The sequence below is a fragment of the Cyprinodon tularosa genome, unplaced genomic scaffold, assembly GCF_016077235.1.
Source record: "Cyprinodon tularosa strain WSP-4 unplaced genomic scaffold, ASM1607723v1 ctg1296, whole genome shotgun sequence".
In the NCBI taxonomy this organism is placed as follows: domain Eukaryota; kingdom Metazoa; phylum Chordata; class Actinopteri; order Cyprinodontiformes; family Cyprinodontidae; genus Cyprinodon; species Cyprinodon tularosa.
This window is the reverse complement of record NW_024038110.1, coordinates 1-21,939: the sequence shown is the minus strand read 5'-3', so window position 1 is coordinate 21,939 and position 21,939 is coordinate 1. Positions and strand designations below refer to the sequence as shown.

At 47.0% G+C, this 21,939-nt stretch overlaps 2 protein-coding genes across 2 annotated transcripts; one reads left to right on the top strand and one right to left on the bottom strand.

Annotated features, from left to right (window-relative positions):
• Nucleotides 1-9,432: 9,432 nt before the first annotated feature.
• LOC119777978 (spermatogenesis-associated protein 45-like) lies at nt 9,433-11,168 on the bottom strand. Its single transcript, XM_038276985.1, has 2 exons — nt 10,860-11,168; nt 9,433-9,573 (listed from the first exon to the last, which is right to left on the bottom strand). Exons 1-2 carry the CDS (start codon nt 11,098-11,100, stop codon nt 9,554-9,556), a joined length of 261 nt encoding a protein of 86 aa, XP_038132913.1. The 5' UTR covers nt 11,101-11,168; the 3' UTR covers nt 9,433-9,553.
• A 2,735-nt stretch (nt 11,169-13,903) lies between these two features.
• On the top strand, nt 13,904-21,531 carry flvcr1 (FLVCR heme transporter 1). Its single transcript, XM_038276971.1, has 5 exons — nt 13,904-14,811; nt 15,606-15,678; nt 15,912-15,983; nt 20,988-21,128; nt 21,425-21,531. The coding sequence occupies exons 1-5, from the start codon at nt 14,134-14,136 to the stop codon at nt 21,529-21,531; spliced, it is 1,071 nt and encodes a 356-aa protein (XP_038132899.1). The 5' UTR covers nt 13,904-14,133.
• Nucleotides 21,532-21,939: the final 408 nt, after the last annotated feature.

Genomic DNA, 21,939 nt, shown 5'->3' with positions numbered 1-21,939 from the left:
TAATGGGGTAATTGAATATGTTAGATTGAATATTATGTTTTATATGTGAGAAAAAGGAATTGTATCTTATGTTCTGTTGATCTGAGCTATCTATAGTTTATGCTGCTATAGGCTTAGACTTTTGGGTGGACATAGGTGACCCCAAGTTCATCATTCTGCTTCATTCTCTCTCTGTTCTCCTATTCTGCAGAATCTGTTAGTTCAATCTCTAACCTTCTGCTCTCTCTGCTTTTCCTCAGAGTAGCTTTGCCTCGTCTGTTCCTGTTTGGCTGTGACGTCATCCTGGAAAGAAACATCAGCTGTGCTGCTTCTATCAACACCCTTGTTTATAGATGTTGGAGATCGGCCTGTTTTCCAGTGTGGTCCTGTTTCTCTGACCGTGACTGAGTGGATGTGCTTTCTTCGTCCTCTGGCATGGGAGCTGCCTTGGAGCTCGTCTGCCTGGCTGTGTGTTTCCTGGACGGGGCCGCCTTTTACAGCTGCTTTTTGTATCTCTGCTTCTGTCTCCTTGAACCCCAGTCGGCCTCGGCAGATGGCCGCTCACACTGAGCCTGGTTCTGCTGGAGGTTTCTTCCTGTTAAAAGGGAGTTTTTCCTCTCCACTGTCGCTACAAGCATGCTTAGTGTGAGGGATTGCTGAAGAGTCAATGAGTCGATGCAATCAGCTGGTTTTCCTTAGATAGAAAACTTTGTATCAATTTGACTGTATGATCTGGTTGAACTGTAAAGTGCCTTGAGATGACATGTGTTGTGAATTTGGCGCTATAGAAATAAACTGAATTGAAATTGAATTGAAGAGCAAGATTGAGCTGTGAAGATAACCTTTCCCTGAACCAAAATACTGAATTTAAGTTTGTTCTTGAGATTTATGGCAGGAAAGGGGCCCTCAACATTCCACATCGATTCTGTTAAACTTTATCTCATGACAGCCAGATGACCTTAGAATCCAGTGGGGGCCCGGCCGTAAATTAGTTTTTCTGAGTGTCCAAAGTAGCTTTCAATTGGTCAAGCTGGACGACCTTATACTAAAGGGAAGGACTTATCTACATTATAAAATTTTGGGCACAGGGGCAAAAATTCAGATAGCTGCCACTTTTTTGCTTTTGCACCAGCTCTCTCCAAAGACGCGTCTTTGCCTCTCTTTTCTATTTTTCTCTACCTCAGGTAACTGAATGTATGTCTCTGTTGTTCTGCAGTTTTGTTGTTAATTCATAAGCTGTTTTTTGTTGGATTAAATTCTGTGATTCTGTGACGTTCGCATATCTTGCTGGTTTTCCTTGGGGGCCACACGCAGCTCGCTGAGCGCACCTGGGAGAGGAAGAGAAACACCCAACCTTTTTCCAAAGTTAACTATTTAGAATATTTTCTTCCTTAACACGAGGTAAACAGATGTTAACTTTATGCAATACACTTTAAAAAGAGAGAAAAAAATCGAAAATCAAAGATATCTATAATTACATACGTCGAATATAACAGGATTAGTGTGGGGGAACAGGCTGCGGGCCGGCATGTGGATGGTCGTTTGGTGCATGGCGCGTGTTTTGAAGCTGCTTATGGAGAAATGCCTTGGGCCGTGAGTAGTGAGGAAACAGGAAGCGATTCTTGTGGGATGGAAGAGGGAAATAGTGACAATGAAGGTTGGAAGATAGCAACATCAAAAAATGAGAAAAAGCGGAAAAAACAGAGATCAGTTCAAGGGGAATCTAGTTCAGAACAATCCAGTGATGATCATTCCATACATTCCACAGCACAACAAAATGAATTCAAAGTCATATTCAAAGTCGTTAATCAGGCAGACTCTTTAACAAATTGGAATCCGGTTCACTTAACAAAAACCATCAATAAACTTGTCGGAGAAGTCAAAGGTGCCAGAATTCTGTACAGTGGAGACCTGCTAATTAACTGCAGAGACAGCGCCCAGCAAGGCAAAGCAATACGTATCAACAAAATTGACGGGATAAGAGTTCAGTGCAGCCTAATGGAGAACAAAAAGATCAGCAGGGGAGTCATTGGAGGAGTTCCTCTAAAAATTTCTGAAAAAGAGATTCTGGAAAACATAAGCGGTGCAAAAGTAAAAGAAGTAAAACGGTTAAAAACAACAAGAAACGGAGAAAGATCTGACAGTTTATCGGTGTTAATTAAATTCGAAGAAGAGCAATTACCAAGCAAAGTATTCATCGGTTACATAAGCTATAATGTCAAAATCTACAATCCTCCACCATTGAGATGTTTCAAATGCCAAAAATTCGGTCACATTGCAGCAGTTTGTAAAGGGAAACAGAGGTGTGGAAGGTGTGCAGGAGAACATGAGTACGGAAAATGTGGAAAAGAAGCTAAAATAAAATGCTGTAATTGTGGTGGAGAACATACTGCTGCTTATCGCGGCTGTGAAGCAAGCAAAAGGTCTGAGGAAATAAAAAAAATGAAATTTGAGCTCGGAATAACCTACGCTGAAGCTGCAAAAAGGATCCCATCTCAGTCAGAAAAACCCAAACCTACAGTCAACACACAGCAAATTCCAAACCTCTAGAGAAATCTCTAAAAATTGATGAAGACTCACTAATTGTTAAAAAGACAAATTTTGTTCTTTTCATGGTAGAAGTGATTAATTGTACTGCACAGACAACAAAAAAAACTGAAAAAATCAAAATAATAGTGAAGGCTGCAGAAAAATATCTGGACATTAAAGATTTGAACTGGGAGATGGTTGGAAGTATGATGGGAGGACCGATGGGACCATCAGAAACTGGCAGAGTTAAGATGACTTAGAGTAAATTAAAATTATATGGGCAAATGTGATTTAGTATTATGTTGGTTTAAGTTACACAGGTTTTTTTTTTTTTTTTTTTTGGGGGGGGTGAATCGTTTCCTGTTTTCTTGCTTTACTCCATATCAGTTGGTGGCGGTAATGCACAATTCACAAGTCTGCCAACCGCCATAAAATCCCATAAGAAGAAGAAGAAGAACAGGATTAGTGAGCTCTACTTATTCAATGGGCTGCTGATAGACAGCTGCCGCCATCTGGAACAACAGAGATATTCTATTTAAAAACAGGTCACTCTATCTTGAAACCTGGGTTCAAAATGGAATTTTACTGGTGGCTCAGCTGATTAATAAAGAAGGACGATTAATCAATTACAATGAATTCTGCTCGATATATAATTTTCCAGTTAGTATCCAGGAATTCTCCATGGTGGTTAAGGCTGTACCTTTGGGCACCTTAATGTTGTTTAAAAACACTAATTATACTCTGTCTGTTCCACCTTTTATCCCTGCTCTAACCGAATCATCTGTGGGAAAAAGCTGTTTTTCAATGGAGTTTAGGAAAAGCAATGAGAGAATACGCAGATTGTTCCAAGAACTTACTGTTTCTCATCCAGCCATAACATTTTATTGGAGCCGTTATATCCCAAATATTCACTGGAAAACTGTTTGGATGATCCCCCATAAATATTTAATTATAAACAAGGTGAAGGAAGTGTCATTTAAGATTCTCCATAAAATTTACCCTGCTAAACATTATATGATAAAATATAAACGCGACATAAACACTAATTGCACTTTCTGTGAGGGCCATCCAGAAACTGTGACACATCTTTTTTGGCTCTGCCCTGTTATACAAAGGTTTTGGTCTGAATTTAGCAGGTTTATTATTGACCATATTTTAAACAATTTTTCTTTATGCTGGGAAAATTTTTTATTTTGTTTCTATAGATTTCATAGAAAGGTTGCTGATCATTTCTTTATAATAAACTTACTAATACTTTTTGCTAAATATTATATTCATAAATGCAAGTTTGCTAATAGGACACCTTGTTTTTCTTTTTTCATTAAAGATATGGCTCTATATGTCAAATCAATAACAGACTCTACAAATCAAAAGGCTCAAAGGACAATCTCGATATGTACGTCTTTGCATGTTCTTATCTAATCACCCCTGGTTGTATTGCTTGAATGTTGTATTGTTCATTATGCTGTTTGTTGTATACTAATTTCATTTAAATAAAGTTCATTGAAAAAAAAAAAAAAAAAACTCACTCTGCGTCACGTGACCTGCTGTCAGCGTCCTGGTTGGCTGCTGCGGGCTCTGCTCCGTTACAGCACCGCCGCGTTTGGCGGCGCAGAGAGCTGCCGGCGGGCGGCGTCAATCACCACAAACATTTTCCTCATTTCCAAATATTGAAAGGATTTAATTTCTGGTAAAATAGGTTTTTATGTCAGCAAACTTTCTTTCTTTTGCACATTGCTCTCATCACTTCTTATTTTTAGATCTGTAAATATATATAAGCATATATTTATAGTTACGTGTGTATATATTTATGTTTATTTTTAGTGTGGAAAGTTTTATTGTATTTCTTTATGTTGTATTTTATTCCTTAGATAATGAATGTGTGCAATATGTTGCTTGTAAACTTGAAGCTAAGATTATTTCCCCCCTTGGATCATTAAAGTATTTCTGATTCAAACAGAAAAAAAAAAAAAAAAAAAGACAGCTGCCGCCATCTTGGTACTCCCCACTGTCACGGAGACGCACCATTAAAAGGCCTGAAATGTAATGAAATCACAAAAACAATGTCATCAATACATTTTTATTTAATTTAAATCATAAATTTAGCATTTTTAGCACATCTGTATTATTAGACTTAGATTTTATTTTGTACGCAGGTGTAAACAAAGAAATGTCCTTTAGAACAGCTCTCTAGACTATTTCATTTTTTAAAGTGCAGCTAAGCAGCAGTGATAAAAACATTAAAATGAAAAACAATGATGTAAAAATATGACTGTTTAGTTACAGTTCTAACATTCAGTTTTTATTGTTCTGCTCCATTAACATATAATGACTATTCAATGTGATGTTCCTATTTATTTATTCCAAGTTAAAGTTAATCTACTGATGCTATGGAACAGCCAGTCTGTGTCAAAGTGATGAATTTGAGAACCAATATGACGGCCATTGAATTCACAGCATATATATATATATATATATATATATATATATATATATATATATATATATATATATATATATATATATATATATATATATATATATATATATATATATATATATATATATATATATATATATATATATATATTCATTATGGACTCAGGGACTCAGGTTGCTGATTGGTGGAGCTGGTCAGACGTCCCTGTTACGACCACCACCAAAATGTAATAAATTAGCAAAGATTCCCAAAGCAGTAAATCATGATGATGTCATGGTTTTGGTTCTGTTGTGCTTTACTTTGCTCCATGTTTCCTAGTTTTATTGGTTTTATTCCTGTTTTGTTGTAGTTTCCCCTTGGCTTCCTCATTGTCTCCTCTCATACCTGCTCCTTATCAGCTCGTTAACCCTGCCTTTGTCTCAGTCAGCTACATATTCTCTCCCTATGCTGTCACTCCTTGTCGTTACTGGCTTTTCATGTTGTTGTCTTCCTGCCTCGTCTCTCCCTGGCTCCTCGTGTTTGGTTTCCACTGATTTAATTCGATTCAGTTTATTTATATAGAGCCAATTCACAACACAAGTCATCTTAAGGCACTTTACAGTTCAACCAGATCATACAGTCTCCATGGCTCTGGTTTGCTTTATATTTGTAGTTGGATTTTTGGATTCCTGCCTACAAGACCTCACCTCTGCCTCCCTGCGTCTGCTTTTGGGTCCACAAACACCAACCAAAATGTGACAGATAATCTAATTAAAATTAAAATAACTCCAATTGGGGAAAAAGTTAAAACGATTAAATGTGGTTTATTTAACATAAGATCTCTTTCCTCTAAAAGTCTGCTAGTTAATGACTTGATTTGTGATAATCACATTGATTTATGTTGATTTACAGAAACCTGGCTGCAGCAAGAGGATTATGTGAGCATAAATGAGGCAACTCCTTCAAGCTATTTAAATTTTCACATCCCCAGAAGTTCTGGGCGAGATACAAGACAACACTGGAAAACAGGCCAAGCTCCAACATCTAGAAACAAAGGTGTTGATGGCAGCAGCACAGCTGATATTTCTCTCCAGGATGGAGTCACAGCCAAACAGGAACAGACCAGATGAAGCTACTATGAGAAAAAGCAGAGAGAGCAGAACGTTAGAGATTGAACTAACAGATTCTGCAGAGTGGGAGAATAGAGATAGAATGAAGCAGAATGATGAAAAAGGGGTCCCTATGTCCTCCAGCAGTCTAAGCCTATAGCAGCAGAACTATAGAGATAGCTCATCAGAACATAAACATTCAGAGCGTTCTTTCCTCACAGATATCTGGATCTAGTGGCTCCATGTTTGGCCTCCACCACCTGCAACCCAGCGGGGGGTTTCTGACCCCGAGGGGTCAGAAACTCCCAGAACCTGAATATGTAATCCAATATTTTTATTCTGCAGGTTTTAACATGTCTGGTTAGTTTGGGTCTTTATAAACTGTTTCTCCATCATTCATAAAACATGTTTTAGTGCAGCAATAATGATCAGAGCTGCTCTCTGATCCTTCTACAAAACAATCCATTCTACCTGCTTTATTTTAAGCTTTTTAACTCTGATATTTATTTATTTTTCATATGCAGAAAGTCTGCAGAAGCGATGACAGCCTGCAGGTCGCGTGTCTCTGCCCCAAAAACACCTGGATCAGCTTTTCTGATTGGTTGATGCTCCGGCGTCCAGCGGCAGAAGTTCCTCTCTTCGCCATCCCCCATAAACTCTGCACATAAATCAGACTCTTTGACGCCGGAACGCAGCCAGTCTGAACGCAGCCAGTCTGAACGCAGCCAGTCTGAACGCAGCCAGTCTGAACACAGCAGGACTTTTTCAGAGCTTAAGTTTAATCTTTTATTTGATTTTTGGACCATATTGCTGTTTTTTCAGTTACTAAATAATAAACCAGACGCATAATTCCTAGAAATAAAGCAGACCGTCTTAGATCAGGGTTTTAAACTGGACCTGAGGTCCAGCATTGATTGTTAAACTGGTCTGTGTTCACTATAAACCAGTTCAGATTTCACAGACAGGAAAAGTTGGAGCAGATTTCTCCACCTCGTCTGATTTAACGATGTGTTGATGAAGCAGGAAGTGAACCCGTCAACGTTTCTACCAGAGTAACCAGAGACCAGTTTCCAGTTCAGAATTCGTTCAGTCTTACTGGTTTCACTTCCCACAGAAATGTGCCCCCGTCTCAGTGCTGACGGGGAACTCAGACGGAGGTGTTCCTGTCCACAGGTCCCAGATCCAGATGTTAGTTTGACCTCCAGGGAGATGAAGGTTAAAGTCATCATCATGGACTCACAGTGGATCATCAGTTCCCACTGAGAACCTGATGCTCTGACGGTTCCTCCGTTCTTTCCCACGCTTTTCTCCAGCTGCTGGTGTTCCAGGACCCGGTGAGAAACCTGAAGGTTCTCATGTCTTCTGCTTTCAGATGGGGTTAGATTTCAATCTGAGGTCCGCCTCCTCTCAGCGGGACAGAGACCGCCAGATGGACCTGCCTGCGTGAGCCATGGAGCAGGTTACCTGCTCTGGAGGCCCCTGATGGGCCCCAGAAACTTAGAGCTGCTTTGGTCTCTGATAAACCAACAATCCACAGATGAAGAAAAACACACGCTGATTGCATCATCACTGCACGGCGTAGAGAGGAAGAGGAAGAAGGTGAAAGGGGCGGAGCTTCAGGCAGCGTTTGATGAGAGCCAAACAAGAGGTTAACCCTCTGATCTGTGGAGCTGCTGATCCTCATCCATCCATCCATCCATCATCCATCCATCATCCATCCATCATCCATCCATCATCCATCATCCATCCATCATCCATCCATCATCCATCATCCATCCATCCATCCATCATCCATCATCCATCCATCATCCATCCATCATCCATCATCCATCCATCCATCATCCATCCATCCATCCATCATCCATCATCCATCATCCATCATCCATCCATCCATCATCCATCCATCATCCATCCATCCATCCATCCATCATCCATCCATCCATCCATCCATCATCCATCCATCATCCATCATCCATCCATCCATCATCCATCCATCATCCATCCATCCATCATCCATCCATCCATCCATCCATCCATCCATCATCCATCCATCATCCATCCATCCATCAATCATCCATCCATCCATCCATCATCCATCCATCCATCCATCATCCATCATCCATCCATCCATCCATCCATCCATCATCCATCCATCATCCATCATCCATCCATCCATCATCCATCCATCCATCCATCCATCCATCATCCATCCATCCATCCATCCATCATCCATCCATCATCCATCATCCATCCATCCATCATCCATCCATCCATCATCCATCCATCATCCATCCATCCATCATCCATCATCCATCCATCCATCCATCCATCATCCATCATCCATCCATCCATCCATCCATCCATCCATCCATCATCCATCCATCCATCCATCCATCCATCCATCCATCCATCCATCCATCATCCATCCATCCTGTTGACCCTCAGCCCAGGTTCTGTAGAACGTTCTGGTTCTTCAGTAGATATGGATCCAGGTTCTGCTCTGATGGACCCTCCAGTTCTGCCATAATTAGATGTTTTCTGTTTGGATCCAGATTTCTATAAACATCTTTATCAGTTTATACAGACTTTAGTAATGCTGAGTTACCTTTAGAAACTCAGGTGTACCTGCACCCAATCTACATTAGTAATACAGTAATCCTCTAATCACAGTATAGTAATAATAATATCTTAACTTTACTTCACTGTTACATCATATGAACAATCCGCTGGTTTGAACAAAGACCTTCTGCACAGAGCTGAGGCATTCTCTGCTATTTTAGCCAAGATGGCCGCCGTGTTTCATGCACCGAGCAGCCAGTGTGAGGTCTGCCCTTTGGGTGGAATGAGTTTGGTTCCTGTTTTCTCTATGCTGATGATGCTCTGATGTTTCCTCACAGACGGACAGGCTGATCCAGCAGCTCCCTCTGGAACACATCTGTCTGCAAACCAACCCTCCTGCGCTCCGCCTCCACAAACGTGAGTTTCTCTTCTTCATATTTCTGCCTTAAACCAAACCAGAAGCAGACGTTCTCCACCTGGTGCCTCAGAACCAGCCACAGAGATCCTCACGCCTTCTAACCATCGCCTGACTCCCAGTAAATCCTCATGTTTCCAGAACTTTGTTTTAATTCATTATTCTGCCTTGAATCTACAATCTTCCTCTCAGAGAGATTAAATGTGACGTTTATGAGCAGCTTTGTTTCCAGCGTTGGATGAAAAGTAAAACCCAATAACTTCCGACATTTCTAGTGAGTGTTGGACCCTGAGGAACGCCGCGCTCCTTCATCACACCTGTTTGATTAGAATCACCAGACCATTGATGCTGGACCAGAGCAGCCAGGAGAACATCAGAGGAGAACCTGGATCAGGCCATCTAATGAAACATCTCCACATGTCTGCAGATGGTTTCAGGAAGTCGCTTTATTCTGCCAGCCAACAAACACAGAAGAACCTGTGGTCAGAGCCGCGGTTCTGACCGAACCCAGAAAGTTCTGCCTTTATCTCCTGGTCGTCTGCTTCACTGCAGGTGAGATGTGTCTGAAAAAGAGGAAGCAGCAAACGGATAAATGTTTAGAGTTTCTACGTACCTGTGTTCTACCCTCAGCTTGTTGACGTCCTGGTGATCCAGGCCAGAGCAATCAGCACCAGATGATGCAGTATCACCATATTTAGCTGGAGGCTCTGAATTATTAACCCACTTTGGTTGGATGGAAAAATACCAGCTGGACTGGATCTGCTGCTGACGCTCTGAGTCACCAGGAGGTCAACAGATTTGCATACATCCATAACTGAACATAATAAAAATGCATTTATTATAAATGATTGCCTAAAAAAGTCAGATTATATTTCTTCCATTAGTTAGAAATAACGCTGCTAATGTTGGTTCTACATATTTCCAGTGTTGTGATCACTGATCTATATATATTCCCTGGATTCCTGATTGGCCGAAAAAAGTGAAGTCACCTGCTGCCATCTTGGTACTCCCCACTCCCTCAGAGACCAACACAGTGTGCAACATTTGGCTCCAAGAACCAGCAGCTTTCTGGCTGCAGGAAGAAGTTCCACAGCTAATTTCACAGTCAGTGGATGAATTAACCAAGAAATCCATAAATACGGCGAGGCTGCAGTGTTTGGTATATTTTTCATTTGAGAATGTGCTGATCTGACTCATTCATATATATATATATATATATATATATATGAATGTCGTGTCATTAACAGACATGTACTTGTAATTCAGACTAATATGTAACATGTAATAAATCCATGTATATTGCATGTACATCATCAATTTATCACTTTTGGCTCATCTGTATTATTCTGCTCCATTAACACATTAACTTTTATTGTGATGGAATATGTTGTATCACATTATTTATAGACTTCATTGACCTTAAAATGGCTATGTAATGTGATGGGCCAATTTATTTATCCTTATTCAAGCCGTAGCCATGTCTCTTTTAGAGACTCTTGTTTTAATCACTGTTCTTCCATTAATAAAATAGCCTCAGGGACGGAAAACTCGCCTCATTCCGTCATTTTCCACCAATGTGTTCCTGTTCCTCCCAAATAACTCAGATCTTTGTCAGTGAAGATGAGTGCTCCACATCTCTACCTTCATGGTGCCCATCTACATTAAGATCCAATATTCTGAGATTAAAGTCAGAATTCTGACTTTTTTCTCATATTATACTGAAATAAAATTTAAAAATCAGTTAAAAAATTTTTATTTTTTCTATTGGGCCTAATCCTCTTCCGTAGGTTTATGTCAAAACTACTCATCCAACCATATATGGTCAGTGACGTCACGTGATGACGCGTACAGCTCTGGTCAAAGTGTTTCCTCTCCGGGAGTTTCACCGGGATCAGCCGCTCGCTGCGGGCCGCGCTGCGCTGCTCTCCGCCGGTCAGAGCGCTCAGCAGCACCGCGCTGCTCCTCAGGTGGTTCCGGTAGTGCCTCCGTTCGGGTCTCTCCCAGAACCCACGCGGGTCCGTTTCCACGCGGCACCAGGTCTCCCTCCGCATGTTGAGCTCCAGCAGAACCCGCTCCTCTGATCCGGACATCCTCTGCTGCCGCTTAGATTGTGTCGCCACTGCGTTGGCATGGTAACAGTTGCTGTCCAAAGATCCTATATTCAGGCAGAGAATTCACTCTTTGTCGCTACCCGATCCGTCCTGCGCATGCGCGAACAGATATCCGTCCATAAATAATGTAATAATGTTACTAAAAGTACTATTTCTATCCTTAGCTCACCAAAGAATGCTAATAAACATCTTTAAAATATGTTTTATGACTTGTGAGACAATTTTGATGCTTTTTACAGACGAAGTTTCCACATGTCAGCCTCTCACCAGAGATCTTCTATTGCCGTGTGCTGACTCACTCTGTTTAATTAATGAGTTCCTGAGCCACTCTGGTAGAAGTAGAGAGAGAATAACAGATTTACTTTTCCTACCAAACTACCGCTGTTTGGAATAAATCATCTTTTCTATAATTTCAGCTAAAATGTCTTGAAACTAAATACTTTAAATAACTTTTAAAGGATCTGATCTGAGGCTCATCAGTGCATCTAAATCTGATTTTAACAAAGAATGAGTGAAAGCATCATCAAGCTGGAGGCCATCCTCCTAATCACTGCTTTCTGTATTTAAATGACTTCCAGACTAAAAAATGAATCTTTTTACTCCAGATAAACTGCAGCTGATTAAAAGCTCCAACCTGCTTAACAGTCAAGAATCTACAGGATGATGTTGCTTCTTCAAAACCAGCCTGACAATTAATCAGAAGATGATTTAATCCACTGCTGAGGTAACGACATAAACTATGCCTTTTATCTCTCTAATGAATGCCTGACAAGAATCGGGGGGTTTTCTGTTTCTAGAAGAAATGCAGCTCTTCACTCAGTCTGCTGTGGCGTGCTACATTCTGACGGCACGCTATTGAAGCAGCAGGTTTACATGCAAAGGCGATGGTTGACGCGCATCAAGGCGCAGCAAAAGGTCCATCTGAGGAGCATCTGAGGCGCTTCAGGAGCAGCAGCTGCTGGAGGTGGAAAAATGTAACTTTACCTGCTGGATGCGCCGCATCAACCAATGAGAGAAGCTGATCTGGGAGCTGGCAGGGAGTCAGACGCAGCACTGCTGATGCAGAGCGCTATGATCACTCCTCTGAAACAGTTTATTAACGCCTAAATTAACTTCAAATGTAGAAACCTGCCGGCAGAATATGTTGGCTTTTATTATCCTGCTGCCTGCAGTTTGTAGCACAGACCTGAAAAACGCTAACATCTACTTCCAGCCGCCACCAACAGGAGGGGAAAACCCTGGAGAGGCGAGCGGGCCTGAGGCAGCTGCTGCTGGGGATTCCCAGTGACAGCGCAGCGCCGGTATGTGGGGGTCTGAGCGGCTCCCACAGAGAAATAATCTTTGAAGGCAGGATGGTAATCTGGATGAACTGACTGCACAGACCATGTTTTCAGGAGGACTTTCTCACTTCAACATAGATTCTAACTACTTTCTACCCGCTGATCACAGCTAATATAGCAAAGCTGCTCTCTGGCATCGAACACAGGAGCAGCAGAAGCATCTGGACTCACTTTACTGGACGTCTGACCTGAATGTGGATCAGAGATGAAGCAGCGTCGGGTCTGAACGTAGCATTAATGCTAACGTTTTCCTGAGAGCTGACAGTCAGAAACATGAACAGACTAATTATGGCGGTGAGTCTGGGTGTAAGCTGCAGCGCAGCCTCTCTGGGTCACTGTGTGATTAGGATTAGAGCAGATAATGAGCGGAACATATGGAGGAGAAGCATTTCAGCCTTTAGAGTCAGTCTGGATTTGAACTGAATACATTTAAGGTCCAAATCTGGGGAATTTATCGTATCTCTGGAAAAAAAGAATCAATTGAAAAATGGAAACAGGCTGATTTCTCCCTTCTGATAGAAACTGGTCTTAAATTATGACATATCAAAATGTTCTTATTTGCCAAAAAAACTGTTTCTACATTAAAGATTGTTTCATTCAGAGAGTTTAATAGAGCATCAAAAAGAAACCATGTTTGATAATATTTTAGGAAAACTGCCCCAGGGGCCACAGAATGCCGCCATTAGGCAATACTAGGCAGGCCCCAAGTTCCTGGGGTTAGGGTGCAAAGAGCAGTGTTGCCAACTTAGCGCTTTAGTCGCTATATTTAGCCACTTTTCAGACCCCTCTAGCACTTTGATTTCTTAAAAGCTCCTAGCGCCAAATCTAGAGACTTTTTTCTGCTACTGGAGACTTTGGAGACAACATCTAAAAGCAGCGAACTCTGCTCTCCAGAGCGAGTAGATTGGTAACCCCGCCTCCTGCTCTCCTCTATCTTGTCTGCTGTCATGATTCATGCAGCTATTATTTCATCCAAATGAAAAATGGAGAACAGATAAGCAGATCATGGCTTGTCTACAGTGAAAAGAAGGACTGGGTTATTTACTTTGGCCTTTTTGGAAACACAGGAAGGAGCAATCAGCTAAGTGAGCTTAGTGCTTGGAAAAAATCTTTCATTCCTTTAGAGACAGCATGAAAAGTCAGCTGAGTACAAAACATAGAGAGGAAAACAAGAAGAAAAGGGACAAGAAGAGAGGGACACAACCTAGAACAGATAATGGATGTCTATTCTATTAACATTTCTACATCTGGAGAATGGGGCTGTTTTATGTTTGATGTGCTCTCCATTGGGGGCCCCTTGCCTGTATTTGCCTAGGGCCCCACATTTCCTAGATCCGCCCCTGACTGTGGCCCCTAGGTCGCATTTTGCCCCCCCACCCTGGTCAACCCGGTGAAATAATGCAGCTTTTATTTTGAAAAGTGTCAGTGAACTTTATTCTGTGCAGCTGGAGGTCGTTGTTATCAGGATCTGCTTTCTGCAGCAGATGAGCGGCTCTGGCTGCTGCTCTGCTATTGGCTCCTCAGCATCGGAAGGCTGAGTCAGCTGGGCGGAGGACGGCAGCATGCGGCTCAGGAACCCAGCCGGAGCAGAACCGGAGTGAAACCGGAGCAGAACCCCGATGAGGAGATTGGCCGATAACCTGTCGGCGCCTCACAGGAAGCGCTGAGCGTCATGGTGGCCGGGGAGCTCGTGCAGGAGCACGTGCGCGCGGACACCGGCGCACCTGACGACATCATAGCGGAAAAGAAGAGCCCCCAGCCGCAGGGCGCGCGGCCGGCAGCCGATCCCTGCCCGGATCCGGACCCGGAACCCGGGGCGCAGGAGGGGCCGCCGGATGAAAGAGCCGCGATGCTTCCGAGCGCCGGAGGAGGAAGAGGAGAGGAGGAGGAGGATGAAGGCAGGGCGCTGCAGACCAGGCTGTACCGGCGGCGCTTCGCGGTGCTGATGGTGTTCAGCCTTTACTCCCTGATGAACGCCTTCCAGTGGATCCATTACAGCATCATCGCCAACGTCTTCACGCGCTACTACAACGTCACCAACGACAGGGTGGACTGGCTGTCCATCGTCTACATGGTGGCCTACATCCCGCTCATCTTCCCGGCCACCTGGCTGCTGGAGCGCAGAGGTCTGCGGCTCACCGGGCTGCTGGGCTCCGGCCTCAACTGCGCAGGCGCCTGGCTGAAGTGCGCGAGCGTCAGTCCGACGCGCTTCTGGGTCACCGTCACCGCGCAGGTCATCTGCTCCGTGGCGCAGGTCTTCATCCTCGGCCTGCCGTCCCGCATCGCCTCGGTGTGGTTCGGACCGCGGGAGGTGTCCACGGCGTGCGCCACGGCGGTGCTGGGGAACCAGGTCAGCCCAGAATTGAACCCAGAACCTTCCGGCTGCAAGGCAGCAGACCTACCTACTGCTCATCATCTGACTTGTTTTGAGCAAAATAAGATAATTACATATAAACTACTTGAAATAGAGAAATTTAACTTGAAATCATCTTATCAGTAAATTGTCTCACCTACAATCTCAAAATGAGACAAAATAAACTTATTTTAAAGAAAATAGACTTAGGTTTCAGTTTTTTGTAGTGTAGAGGGGCCAGGATCAGTTCTCATGGGGCGCTGGCCCCTGTTGGCCCCTGCCTACAACCGCCTATGGGAGGGGGGGCTCTTAGATTGTATTTCCTGCAGTAAAAACTTATTTTAGGATGAAAATTATTTAGATTATTTTATAATGAAGTAGTTTAGATGTTAAAAATGACTGATCTGTGTGATGAAACTCTGAGCTTCTGTAAAACTGCTCCCCATGACGAATATGAGCTATAAACAGGGGGGGGAATGGCAGCCTAGTGGCCATTGCCTGTCTTTGCCTAGGGCCCCACATTTCCTAAATCCGCCCCTGGCTACACTAAAGTCTTTGGTTTTATTTAAACTACTGAGAGTTTCTTAGTCTTCTACTCATCATGCTGCCATCCATTATTTATTATAGTAAAAATAAAAATCAGCTGTAACTCCTTAAATTCCTGGAAGAAGATGAAACTGGGGAACATTCCGATTCTGAATTGGGAAAACAGGGAAAGGTTGAGGAATGAATTTCCGGCTTTAAAAGATGCCGTTCTCTAACGTTCTCCTCTCCGTCTCTCCTCCATGCAGCTGGGCACGGCCATCGGCTTCCTCCTGCCGCCGGTTCTGGTTCCCACCACTCCTGATGATCCAGAACTAACAGGTGATGAACTGGTTCCCATTAGAATCCAGTCTGCAGGGAAACATGCAGACGGTTTAAATCGATGAAGTGAAGCTCGTGTCTTTTTAACGTGTAATATAGTAATGAACCAGGTGTTGGCGTGTTTGACATGCAGTCAGCTGCAGGGTCATGTGGTTCCTTATATAAAGTTGCTCCTCTGCGTCTCCAGCAGCAGCTGCAGATTTCTGGATGTTTTTATTTTTTCTGTCCCGCAGGTCACCACATCAGCATCATGTTCTATGGAACAGCTGCCGTCTCCACGGGCCTCTTCATCCTCGCCCTTCTAGGTAAACACGCACCCAGGCTAGCAGCGCTAACGCTGGGCGCCTGGAACTCCTGACCCCTGGCTGACCTTTGCACTCAGGGAAAGTGGTGTTTACTGCTGCTGAGGATCCTGGGTGTTCAGGGTGACACAGATATTCCAGAGATCCTCCATGTTTGGTTCTTAAACAGGAAGAAGGGAGGGCGCGGGTGGCGCCGGGCTGATTTGAATAGGATGGAGGCGCTATGCAAAGACAGACTGAGGGCCTCTGTGGTCCCTGGAAACCAGGATCCTTCCTTTGGTCTCCAGGCGCCACTCTGTATCAGGGGAAAAGCTACCAACAGGGAAAACGCTGCAGCACAGCTGCTCCACTTTCACTGAGTTAGTGCTGCTTCCTGATCCAGCATGGAGAACATTCCTGATGCACAGAACCTTCTAAACGTTTCCACGCCGCTGACACGCAGGGTTTAACTCGTTTCAAGCAAAAACGGTTCAAATGTTTTCTTACTGATCAGACAGAATCAGACTGCATCTATAACTCTAAATATCAGTGTATCGTGGTTCTATCGTGTTTTCAACAACAGGAAAGAATTCAATGAATAGATGTTTCTCTAATAAAGTTTAAGAAGAAAAAAAATCAATCCACTGGACTTGGTTTCCAAGATTTGAAGACGTTTCGCTTCCCATCCAGGAAGCTTTCTCAGTTCTAATGTCTGGATCCGCAGTGAGTTTGGTCTCTATAGAGACAAAGCCTGGAATCGCTGGGAAACATGCAAATAAAACCAATGAATGGGTAGTTTGGTTCCATCGTTAGCCTGTAATACCTGAAACCTGTCAATGATTCTGAAGGTCGTTAAGGGGGGGGGGTTGTCTCCTATAATAGGTATCCCCCCCCCCCCCCCCCCCCCCCCCCCATCACAGAGGAACAGAGTACCTCCTCTCTTCAGCCGGTAAACAATCAATTTGTTTCCCAGCGATTCCAGGCTTTGTCTCTATAGAGACCAAACTCACTGCAGATCCAGACGTTAGAACTGAGAAAGCTTCCTATAGAGGTGGAGAAACTCCAGGCACCACCCGTAGAGCGCCTCCACCCTTACAGCGTAGAGCGCCTCCACCCGTAGAGCGCCTCCACCCTTACAGCGTAGAGCGCCTCCACCCGTAGAGCGCCTCCACCCTTACAGCGTAGAGTGCCTCCACCCTTAGAGCGCCTCCACCCTTACAGCGTAGAGTGCCTCCACCGTTAGAGCGTAGAGCGCCTCCACCCGTAGAGCGCCTCCACCCTTACAGCGTAGAGCGCCTCCACCCGTAGAGCGCCTCCACCCTTACAGCGTAGAGTGCCTCCACCCTTAGAGCGCCTCCACCCTTAGAGCGCCTCCACCCTTAGAGCGCCTCCACCCTTAGAGCGTAGAGTGCCTCCACCCTTAGAGCGCCTCCACCCTTAGAGCGCCTCCACCCTTAGAGCGCCTCCACCGTTAGAGCGTAGAGCGCCTCCACCCTTAGAGCGCCTCCACCCTTACAGCGTAGAGTGCCTCCACCCTTAGAGCGCCTCCACCCTTAGAGCGCCTCCACCCTTAGAGCGCCTCCACCCTTAGAGCGTAGAGCGCCTCCACCCTTAGAGCGCCTCCACCCTTACAGCGTAGAGTGCCTCCACCCTTAGAGCGCCTCCACCGTTAGAGCGTAGAGCGCCTCCACCCTTAGAGCGCCTCCACCCTTAGAGCGCCTCCACCCTTAGAGCGCCTCCACCCTTAGAGCGCCTCCACCCTTAGAAAGCCTCCGCCCTTAGAGGGTAGAGCGCCTCCACCCTTAGAGGGTAGAGCGCCTCCACCCTTAGAGCGTAGAGCGCCTCCACCCTTAGAGCGCCTCCACCCTTAGAGCGCCTCCGCCCTTAGAGCTCAGAGCGCCTCCGCCCTTAGAGTGTAGAGCGCCTCCGCCCTTAGAGCTCAGAGCGCCTCCGCCCTTAGAGTGTAGAGCGCCTCCGCCCTTAGAGCTCAGAGCGCCTCCGCCCTTAGAGTGTAGAGCGCCTCCGCCCTTAGAGCGTAGAGCACCTCCACCCTTACAGCGCCTCCACCCTTAGACCGCCTCCACCCTTAGAGCGCCTCCACCCTTAGAGCGTAGACCGCCTAAACCCTTAGAGGGTAGAGTGCCTCCACCCTTAGAGGGTAGAGCGCCTCCACCCTTAGAGCGCCTCCACCCTTAGAGGGTAGAGCGCCTCCACCCTTAGAGGGTAGAGCGCCTCCACCCTTAGAGCGCCTCCACCCTTAGAGCGCCTCCACCCTTAGAGGGCCTCCACCCTTAGAGCGCCTCCACCCTTAGAGCGCCTCCACCCTTAGAGGGTAGAGCGCCTCCACCCTTAGAGCGCCTCCACCCTTAGAGCGCCTCCACCCTTAGAGGGTAGAGCGCCTCCACCCTTAGACCGCCTCCACCCTTAGAGGGTAGAGCGCCTCCACCCTTAGAGCGCCTCCACCCTTAGACCGCCTCCACCCTTAGAGGGTAGACCGCCTCCACCCTTAGAGCGCCTCCACCCTTAGAGCGTAGACCGCCTAAACCCTTAGAGGGTAGAGTGCCTCCACCCTTAGAGGGTAGAGCGCCTCCACCCTTAGAGCGCCTCCACCCTTAGAGGGTAGAGCGCCTCCACCCTTAGAGCGCCTCCACCCTTAGAGCGCCTCCACCCTTAGAGCGCCTCCACCCTTAGAGGGCCTCCACCCTTAGAGCGCCTCCACCCTTAGAGCGCCTCCACCCTTAGAGCGCCTCCACCCTTAGAGCGCCTCCACCCTTAGAGCACCTCCACCCTTAGAGGGTAGAGCGCCTCCACCCTTAGAGCGCCTCCACCCTTAGAGGGTAGAGCGCCTCCACCCTTAGAGCGCCTCCACCCTTAGAGCGCCTCCACCCTTAGAGGGCCTCCACCCTTAGAGCGCCTCCACCCTTAGAGCGCCTCCACCCTTAGAGCGCCTCCACCCTTAGAGCGCCTCCAACCTTAGAGGGTAGAGCGCCTCCACCCTTAGAGCACCTCCACCCTTAGAGCGCCTCCACCCTTACAGCGCCTCCACCCTTAGAGGGTAGAGCGCCTCCACCCTTAGAGGGTAGAGCGCCTCCACCCTTAGAGGGTAGAGCGCCTCCACCCTTAGAGCGCCTCCACCCTTAGAGGGTAGAGCGCCTCCACCCTTAGAGCGCCTCCACCCTTACAGCGCCTCCACCCTTAGAGGGTAGAGCGCCTCCACCCTTAGACCGCCTCCACCCTTAGAGGGTAGAGCGCCTCCACCCTTAGAGGGTAGAGCGCCTCCACCCTTAGAGGGTAGAGCGCCTCCACCCTTAGAGCGCCTCCACCCTTAGAGCGCCTCCACCCTTAGAGGGCCTCCACCCTTAGAGCGCCTCCACCCTTAGAGCGCCTCCACCCTTAGAGCGCCTCCACCCTTAGAGGGTAGAGCGCCTCCACCCTTAGACCGCCTCCACCCTTAGAGGGTAGAGCGCCTCCACCCTTAGAGCGCCTCCACCCTTAGACCGCCTCCACCCTTAGAGGGTAGACCGCCTCCACCCTTAGAGCGCCTCCACCCTTAGAGCGTAGACCGCCTAAACCCTTAGAGGGTAGAGTGCCTCCACCCTTAGAGGGTAGAGTGCCTCCACCCTTAGAGGGTAGAGCGCCTCCACCCTTAGAGCGCCTCCACCCTTAGAGGGTAGAGCGCCTCCACCCTTAGAGGGTAGAGTGCCTCCACCCTTAGAGGGTAGAGCGCCTCCACCCTTAGAGGGTAGAGCGCCTCCACCCTTAGAGCGCCTCCACCCTTAGAGCGCCTCCACCCTTAGAGCGCCTCCACCCTTAGAGGGCCTCCACCCTTAGAGGGCCTCCACCCTTAGAGCGCCTCCACCCTTAGAGGCCTCCACCCTTAGAGCGCCTCCAACCTTAGTAGAGCGCCTCCACCCTTAGAGCGCCTCCAACCTTAGAGGGTAGAGCGCCTCCACCCTTAGAGCGCCTCCACCCTTAGAGCGCCTCCACCCTTAGAGGGTAGAGTGCCTCCACCCTTAGAGGGTAGAGTGCCTCCACCCTTAGAGGGTAGAGCCCTCCACCCTTAGAGCGCCTCCACCCTTAGAGGGTAGAGCGCCTCCACCCTTAGAGCGCCTCCACCCTTAGAGCGTAGACCGCCTAAACCCTTAGAGGGTAGAGTGCCTCCACCCTTAGAGGGTAGAGTGCCTCCACCCTTAGAGGGTAGAGCGCCTCCACCCTTAGAGCGCCTCCACCCTTAGAGGGTAGAGCGCCTCCACCCTTAGAGGGTAGAGTGCCTCCACCCTTAGAGGGTAGAGCGCCTCCACCCTTAGAGGGTAGAGCGCCTCCACCCTTAGAGCGCCTCCACCCTTAGAGCGCCTCCACCCTTAGAGCGCCTCCACCCTTAGAGGGCCTCCACCCTTAGAGGGCCTCCACCCTTAGAGCGCCTCCACCCTTAGAGCGCCTCCACCCTTAGAGCGCCTCCAACCTTAGAGGGTAGAGCGCCTCCACCCTTAGAGCGCCTCCACCCTTAGAGCGCCTCCACCCTTAGAGCGCCTCCACCCTTAGAGGGTAGAGCGCCTCCACCCTTAGAGCACCTCCACCCTTAGAGCGCCTCCACCCTTACAGCGCCTCCACCCTTAGAGGGTAGAGCGCCTCCACCCTTAGAGGGTAGAGCGCCTCCACCCTTAGACCGCCTCCACCCTTAGAGGGTAGAGCGCCTCCACCCTTAGAGCGCCTCCACCCTTAGAGGGTAGAGCGCCTCCACCCTTAGAGCGCCTCCACCCTTAGAGGGTAGAGCGCCTCCACCCTTAGAGCGCCTCCACCCTTAGAGCGCCTCCACCCTTAGAGGGTAGAGCGCCTCCACCCTTAGACCGCCTCCACCCTTAGAGGGTAGAGCGCCTCCACCCTTAGAGCGCCTCCACCAGCTTTAATCACACAGTTACTCCCATGGTGGAGCCATACCTCCTCCTGTTAAGCTGGACGTTTTGGCCTCGCCTCCATCAATGGTTTCCCTGATTCTTCTTCTCTGAACCGACTGTGTTTGTCCTGCAGTGATAAAAGACAGACCTCCTCTCCCTCCCAGCCAGGCCCAGGCCGTCCTCCCAGGCTCCCTGCTGGACACATACTCCTACAAACGCTCCATCATCAACCTGATAAAGAACAAGGCCTTTGTTCTGCTGCTGGTCAGCTACGGTGAGCAGGAGAACATTCTTCTTCTTCTGTGGTTTTATCTTTCAGGCAGGGATTAACGGCTGATGGCTGAACGGGTCGGATGGATCCGACATATCGGGCAGAGATAAGCGTAGAAGATTAATTCCTGAAAACCTGCAGTGCGACGTTAGTGAAGCCGTCTGCTCCACATGAAAGGAAGGATTATTCCTTCAAAGCTGCTGCTTCATGGAGCTGACACTTTCCCAAGCTTCCGCAGGAGATCCCAGAGCGTTCCCATGTTCTGCTGGGTTTACGCCGCTGTCTTCTCATCCCCGCAGGAATCCTGACCGGCTCCTTCTACTCCGTCTCCACGCTGCTCAACCAGATGATCATGTCCTACTATCAGGTAGAGCAAAATAAACCAACACATTTTAAACACATTTAGCAACACCTCAACAGATTGACCTTAAATAACCCCACCCCCCTTCCAACATTATCAAAGGAGTTGCGCCCCCTGGTGGAGATAAATACAGAATGTTAGGATAAATGGTTCCCACAGGGCTGAATGTTCCTGGGAGGTGAAGCTAACGTCAGACTTCATCCCAGGAACCGTCGTGGCGCTCGTTATGACCCGGAGGCGGGGCATCCAGAACCTGACAGCTTTCTTCTCTTTGTCTTCCGTAAGCTGGAGACTCTGTTCCTCCTTCAGAGACGACTTTCTATGCTACACGCTATGCTGCGCTCTATGCTGCGCTCTATGCTACGCTCTATGCTGCGCTCTATGTTACATTCTATGCTGCGTTCTATGCTGCTCCTGTGCTGCCATGTTTGCTTGGGTTCTGCAGCTCCTGCT